This window comes from Glandiceps talaboti, chromosome 3, assembly GCF_964340395.1.
Source record: "Glandiceps talaboti chromosome 3, keGlaTala1.1, whole genome shotgun sequence".
Taxonomy (NCBI): Eukaryota; Metazoa; Hemichordata; class Enteropneusta; family Spengelidae; genus Glandiceps; species Glandiceps talaboti.
The window spans coordinates 31,963,955-31,971,454 of record NC_135551.1 but is presented as its reverse complement, the minus strand read 5'-3'; the positions used below and the strand labels follow the sequence as shown (position 1 = coordinate 31,971,454).

General features: G+C 36.6%; 1 protein-coding gene across 3 annotated transcripts in view; it reads left to right on the top strand.

The window, feature by feature from the left end:
- Positions 1-2,291: 2,291 nt before the first annotated feature.
- Positions 2,292-7,500, top strand: part of LOC144432603 (adhesion G-protein coupled receptor G6-like) — a 13,970-nt gene continuing 8,761 nt past the window's right edge. The window contains exons 1-3 of one of the 3 annotated variants that reach the window (XM_078120856.1): positions 2,292-2,442; positions 3,163-3,274; positions 7,293-7,390. In XM_078120856.1, coding sequence (XP_077976982.1) covers positions 7,315-7,390 — 76 coding nt within the window. In that variant the 5' untranslated portion in view covers positions 2,292-2,442; positions 3,163-3,274; positions 7,293-7,314. Of the gene's footprint in view, positions 2,443-3,162; positions 3,275-4,126; positions 4,283-5,006; positions 5,029-7,292; positions 7,391-7,500 lie in introns of those variants that run through there. The other 2 variants (XM_078120855.1, XM_078120857.1) reach the window with 2 other exon arrangements.

The following is a 7,500-nucleotide window of genomic DNA, read 5'->3' as shown; positions in this document are numbered from 1 at the left end:
CACTCACTCACTCACTCACTCACTCACTCACTCACTCACTCACTCACTCACTCACTCACTCATTCGCTCACAATGTCGATCAAATATAACTCCGTTACTAACAAGCCCCTAGGGAAATTATAACTTATTACCCGATTACGTTGTCTTGTATCAAATTCCTTATAAAACATTGTTCTTTAACTCGGATATTAAATAAGGAGTTTTACGTTTGAAAATGAGAATGCTGGTTTCTGACTTTCATTGTGTTCAAGGATTTTCATTGACGGTGCATATACAACTCGATTTGTTGTACTTCTAGAATGTTCCCAACTGAAACTCACGTGGTCAAACAGGTCATACTAGGCACCTGATTTATTTAAGTTTTCAGAAGAATATAATTATGATATCATCAATTGCTAGTAAAGCGTTCGATGTTTTAACCAACTAATTAACCAACTAATCAGAAGTGTTATAATGTTTCTAGATCTCGTAAAGTTGTTTTCTGTATTTTAACAGGCGAAATCTTCGACGAAAAATGGATATGTACAGCTAGCCTCGCTTTGAATTGATAGCAATAAAGATACATCCCTATTTATTCCATCTTTAATTTTAAAGATTGAATTGCAATTTCTGTACATGGTAGTAGGCACACCTAAGGTTTATGTGTTTAGACTATTTGAATATACCATGTGAAATGACAAATTATAGTAAGGATATGAGTTCAATCTAACAATACATGCACCCGTTTATAATGTCTGGCCAGACACATGTGAACTACTGCATTTTCTGTCGTTTCAAATTTACAATGGTTTAATGAAATTCGTTGAATGATTGTATTGATGGAAGAAAACTAACAATTGTGCGAGGATTTCGAAGAGGTAAAAATGTCACCAGACGTTATAACAATTATTCTTTGTATTCAGCACTAAGTAAGAACCGTCAGTGAAATTGACTACATACTTACAAATCCTGGCCTGCGGGGACTTTTACTCGTTCTCAACTTATAAAACGGCATTACTGAGAAATCGAACAACAGATAACATTTCATCATGGCTGATAGAATACATATTGATAGCTCAAAGGGCCAAGCCATTAAGGGATAGCATTTTGTTTCGTAAACTTATGTCAATCTACTAGTACTGTCATTTTATTAACAGTCTCATACCTGAACTTCTAGTACAATAAGCACTGTACACCTTTAGTAAAATTCGTAATTGCAATGAGTTTATAATGCTGACCTAGTTAAATGGGTGGCCTTGTCCTTGGTTGAAATCAATACGCGAGTACTGTTCTATTTGCCTTACAAGTATGTTTGTTGAATTGGTACATTTGTCGGGTATGATGATGGCCTTCAGTTTAGCTAGTAATGCTTTCTACTTCTGATTAATAATTCGATCTATGATAAATGTCCTACAAATTGGCGGTTTTAGAGGTTAATCGATATAAGTTATCAAAAGGTCTTTTTCGTAAACATTAACAACCAAATATTAATGATTATAGCGATATAATCTTATCAGTCCCGGCAACCATTTCGACCACACGTTAACACAATGATAAATATTTTCAATAGGTGAATCGTGTGTCATTGTAGAGTCAGGAGGGCGTTCCGATTGTCTCCGTCCTAGAAAACGAGTTTACAATTAGGACGGTGACCGATCACGAGGTAGGTTGTAAGACCTCAAATCCGACGAAAATATAGAGGATAAACTCGAATAAGCCCAAGAAGAGAAATTCATATTCGTTTTGTGTGCACTGGTGTCGATACACATAAGCTTAGTAGACTATCATACTGTATAGCATATGGGTTTAAGTATAATTTTTCCCTGTGTTTTCAAGGTGCAGTCTTAACCGAATTATTAGAAGTGATGCTGCAGTTATCAACAGTGTAGTAAATAGCTGCAACGGGGACTATTTTGTCTCTATTTGTTACCTTGTTTTCAATATACATTAATTTTGTTGTTGCACTTACTGGAGCATATAATGACCTGGTGATCAAACCCTAACAACTTTCCACAAATTTATGAAATGTTTATAAAAACCAGGAAGGGAATTTGAATTTCATTGTACACGTGACAATAAAGTATCATTTTTATTATTACTATTGTTAATAATAACTTTTAAGCTTATCCTATCGCAAACCCACACCACATCCCACCCAAAGAGCCAGATTCGTTTAGTGCTTGTCCACCAAACAATCTGATACCGCTAATTAGATATATTACTTGTCATAGATATTATGGATTTTTTTTATCACAGACGAATCTAAACAAAGGGGAAATCATACGTATGGGGTTGTATCGAATTCCACTCTGTGCTGTGGTGTAGTCGGGAACTTCACAAATCCTTGGTGTATGGTGTATGGTGTCCAGAATTACAGTACAGAGTTACAATACAGTTGTCACTTCTTTGCTCGACTCAGAGCTCGTGAATGATTGGACTACACACGCTGTACAAACGTAAAATGCAAGTATTCTCTATTTAGTGTTACAAGATCATTGCCTTTCTAGTATTGCACGCCTTGTTGAATATACGCCAACACATTTTGAATGACTGAAACAAAACTTGCAACAATATTAGGAGCAGAATTTACAGTAAGTTTGGTAGTCATCTGTTGTAAGTTTTGTCATTGTTATTTGATGCTAAATTAATTCACACAAGTATAATAGACATGTTTCTTGTTATCTATATAACAAATGCTATGGCATACTGCTGTTTCTGTATATTTAGATGACGCTGTAATTTTCAGATACATTCTATTTATGTTGAATGGTTTTATTAGTTATTTGAGCAGATGGTCTAAGCTTACATGATGACACTAGATACTAAAATAATTTATGAAGTTTGGCAAGTCGTGCTGTCCTACTGACTTCTACTGTATAACCTCTTACATGACAAGAATGATGAATACCAAGACGTGGTCAACAACAGATGTCAAACAAAGGTCGCTGAATATTCTCTGCTACAGGGGTATAGCTTGGCGTGCTCGATAATGCCAAGGGAATATATTTACTAGGTCACATTAAAGGGATTCAAACAAGGTAATATAATAACAGGACACCGAATTAAGATATGGATACTGTATTGCATTGGAAACAAGAAGATCGTTAAATGAAATAAATAACAATTTTGAACATGAAATTAACACAGAAAATAACATATTTTATTTTACACCACTACCGACAGAGAGAATGGTAAATTCTAAATCCATGTTAAACTCACTGGCAAAGTTTTAACTGATACACACGTTAGCAAGGCCGGATACAGGAGGACGCCAAATAACACAAAAGACAGACAGGTAATGTTAAATTCACTAGTTTCTTTTAGCAACGAGCTAGTATGCTAAAATTACATGGCAGATCTAGAATTTATACGTAAGGAGAATAGATTTATTATGGGGAAAGCAATGTGTGGTATGGACAACTTCTAACGTGGTATTATTAAAACCTTGATGTACAGTATCTGGTCTGAATACAGATCTAATTTATTTGGGAGTTCATAGGTCAACTGTCTGGGGCGTTATTCTAACGCAGTAAGCTTATAGACACTTTCATACTGTCATTAATACTTCAGTCTAGTCTTAGTATCCATAACAATTGTCAGACGCATAACTACAAGGGATAGGATTCATCTAACGGCATTTCTAATATTATATTATTACACTGTGTGTGTATTGAACACCAGACACTTGCACTTTTCGTGCATTTCGCTAGTAGACTTAAAGGATTTTTAATCCACGATAGCGCTACGTAAAATCTAAGTTACTCGAACAAGGCTCAGTCATCATTAATATTAATTGTGTGCCTTACATACGGTAACGCCCTGTTGCGAACGTCACTCAGTTATTGGTTGTTACTATATAAAGCGATTTTGTATACCAGCCAATTCAGTAATTTGTTAGATTGTATTTCTACGTTCATGATTTTAGACCATAAGTTCTGCTTGTGTGTGTTGCGTCACAAAAATGAATATGAATATATTATATAAAGAAGGCAGTAGGGATGCATGACCTAATGGGGGCAAGGGAATTGTATAGGACAAGGACTTTATATAGAAACTAGGGCGGCTAGCCAAAGTATTCATGGCATGAATAATGTCGGCTATTCACAACCATTGCACACGTGACAATTACTCATAAGGTCAAAGGAGGCTATTAACATTTCCCAAACCACTCTTACCTTCGAGTCGTGTGACTAGTCATCACAGTTCTGGGGTAAGGTATACACTACACGCTTTGGTAAGCCCGCTACTATACCTTGCTCAGACACAGACACTAGTGTCGTCATTTTGAGAGTCTATTGATACGGTGAGTAGAGTTTTCATGTCATAAATAACACCAATACTTTTAGTAGTCAGACAATTAGTACCAAATTATTCAATCAAACGGGTTTTTTTGTGATGGCTCTGGAACGATCGTTTTGGAGGAAATTTTAGCGGCTAGTCGTCTGGCGTGCTCGTCTTTGCTTTTGGTTCACGCTGAGGTCAACGGCATGGTTTTGGCGCAATTCACTGAGAGTTGCTTCACCCCCACTTTCAATGTTGTTGAACATATCGTCAATACAGTATTATTTTTAGACTGGGTGTGTCTGTAGCCAACCAAATGTGGAATTCAAGGTATTGACGACAATTCGTACACTGAAGAGTGTCTGACGTCGATCGTCACATACAACCACTTTCTTGTGAATTGCGACCAAACCTTGGGTGTGGTTGTTCTGTACCTTTATTAGTTATTCTTCACCAGCAGATAGCCATGTAAATTGGTTTAAACCTTTAACCTTGACAAATGCATATATTATATATATATATATATATATATATATATATATATATATATATATATATATATATATATATATATATATATATATATATATATATATATATATATATATATGAATGTGTTAACCAAACAACAAGCAGTTTCATTAGGAGTTCGAAGGACTTTGCTGACAGTCCGCGAAACAAAGTTACAGTTTTTTCGACTTTACGTCACACTCTGTCGCCTACACCAACATATTGAACTAATTTCCTGGTAATCATTAAACTGCTGGGGTGAGTAGATAATACAGACGTCCTATATATATCTTTAAACGTATCTGTAAGAAGAGTGATTGGTTTGTCGTGATATTTTTGTCCTTCGCTCTCATTGATCCGAGTATGTTGAAATATACAAATCGTCTATGGCATGATGGAGATATGCTTTCCTTTTCGTTTTACGAAACTTTGAAAAGGAGGGCGAGGAGGAGGAGACAGACAGACAGACAGACAGACAGACAGACAGACAGACAGACAGACAGACAGACTGTTGATAATAAGGACGGTTGATTGAATTGGGAAAATAACATCGAGTGTGATCAACAAGGGGGTGCTAAGGAGATAACAATCAATGTGACGTAATTTGAAAGCGCCACTCTCAGGTTTTGCAACGGTCACGTTAAAGTTATTGAATACAAGGGGGTGTCCTCGAGGTAGGATTAAATATGTAATTAATACCCCTACGATTGGTGCGTGGGAATATGTAGGGATACACAATCGATTTGTCAAGAACGCAAAGTAATAATGCTTCCATGAATTAGTTCTGTTCCTCATTTTACTTTCCCCTGGCTATAAGGCTCATTTGTCTTTCTCTATAAAGTTGTACCACATGTTTGTTGTATCATCTTTTATACCACCTTTGCCGAGGCGACTAAACATATATGGTTTTAGGATGTAGTGCCCCCTAACTTCACACATATTATCGTATCCCTTAGCAACCATACTGTCTTCTGCATGTTCTACACTAATCATTCACTCATATTTGTATGAATTCGTTCTGCCAACGCATATTCTTTGTATTTTTCATAAAATAGTAAATTTTTCTAACGATGTGTTTAGTATATTTTTCATTATCCAACACGATAAAAGGAAGTACTAGAGATCTGAAACTGACTCTGTTGACCTATCCGTAATAAAAACTCTATAGTGTCAAAATTGGAGCAATGATGGCGCGAGTCCAAAATATAGTAATAATCGAAAATGCTTTAATAGTCTGTTGTTATAGTATTTGGTAGTATTACTACAGATCAGAAGCTTTAATGATTTTGAACTGAACTCGAAACTGTGACATCGTACATAATATTATTTGAGAACAGATATTTCTGAAATCTTTACTTTTTCGCTAAATATTCACGTACACGTAACCAGAAAATCAGATATTTGGGATGGGGGGGGGGGGGAGAATCAGGACGTGTTTAACGTTATGAGCCATATGTTACTTTGACATCATATTTCGAGGCTCGCAGCTGTGTGCCATTATTGACACACAGACACAGTATGTATGGATGGCTATTATAACAGACAAAGGCAGCATGCCATGGAAAGCCTTATAAGGTGTTTTTTTCTGGTTAAAAAATATTAAAAAACTACTTCATTCATTTCTTGTCAATTATTTTTTTTATAGTTTAGCAACATCATCGAAAACAACGGCCTCTTTCATGACACGGTTCAAGACACACTCAGGTGCAACCCACGGGCAGATTTGTGGTTTTCACTAATCATATGATGTCAGACCAAAGAATACGTGTTTAATGAAATCGCTCGCCCGAAAAAACTTGTGGGGAGGGTGTTTAGATGTACTTATGTGCCCTGCCACTGCTTGTGAATATTATCTGCCATCCCTCCCTCCCACTGGGTTTCAACTTGCCCCCCCCCCACACACACACACACCCACTCACCAAGTACAGTATTGTGCATAATTGACCCATTCCCACATTCCCACCAGGAAAACATTGGTAATTTCCACTATACTAATAATTCATTTTGGTGTACACAATGAATGTTAACTTTCAGACATCATCATGATTTACCCCCCCCCCCCCCGCCAGTGTATCAAAGTCAGGATTTCCCCGCTACAATTCTTCCTTGTTTGCCCCCCCCCCCCTCCCTACCGGTCGAAAAACATTGCCCGCCCACAGAAGAATTGTCACGCCAGCATAGCTTTTTGCATGAAAGCTTCGTTGACTGCACCTGCGCACTGTCAATGTGTCACAGAAGAAAACATCTTACTTAGTTCTGGTTTGCGAGAATGTTTATTTATAGTTACGTCCAATTTGTTTTCAGAACAGTAGGAACTCAATACAATATGATATGGCTTTTATGTTGGCCTCAACGATGATAGCATTTTTAATTTTATGGTCAGTAGAACTGGTCATGTGATAAAAAAAATCTTCAAATTAACATACAAATAACAGATAGCAAGTATTTCAGGGCAAGTTGAAACCAATACTATTTCAAGCAACTGTCAGAGTGGTTGCTAAAGCCTCCTTCTACCCTTTCAGGTAATAATAGAAGAGCACTATCATGTGTAAGACAAGTCGTTTCACGCTGGTGGCGCTGTTAGTTGCTATTGTAGTAGTGACTGTGAATGGAGGTAAAGGTACGCAATGCAATTACTTTATTACTTTATTAGTGTGTATGTATGTATGTATGTATGTATGTATGTATGTATGTATGTATGTATGTATGTATGTATGTATGTATGTATGT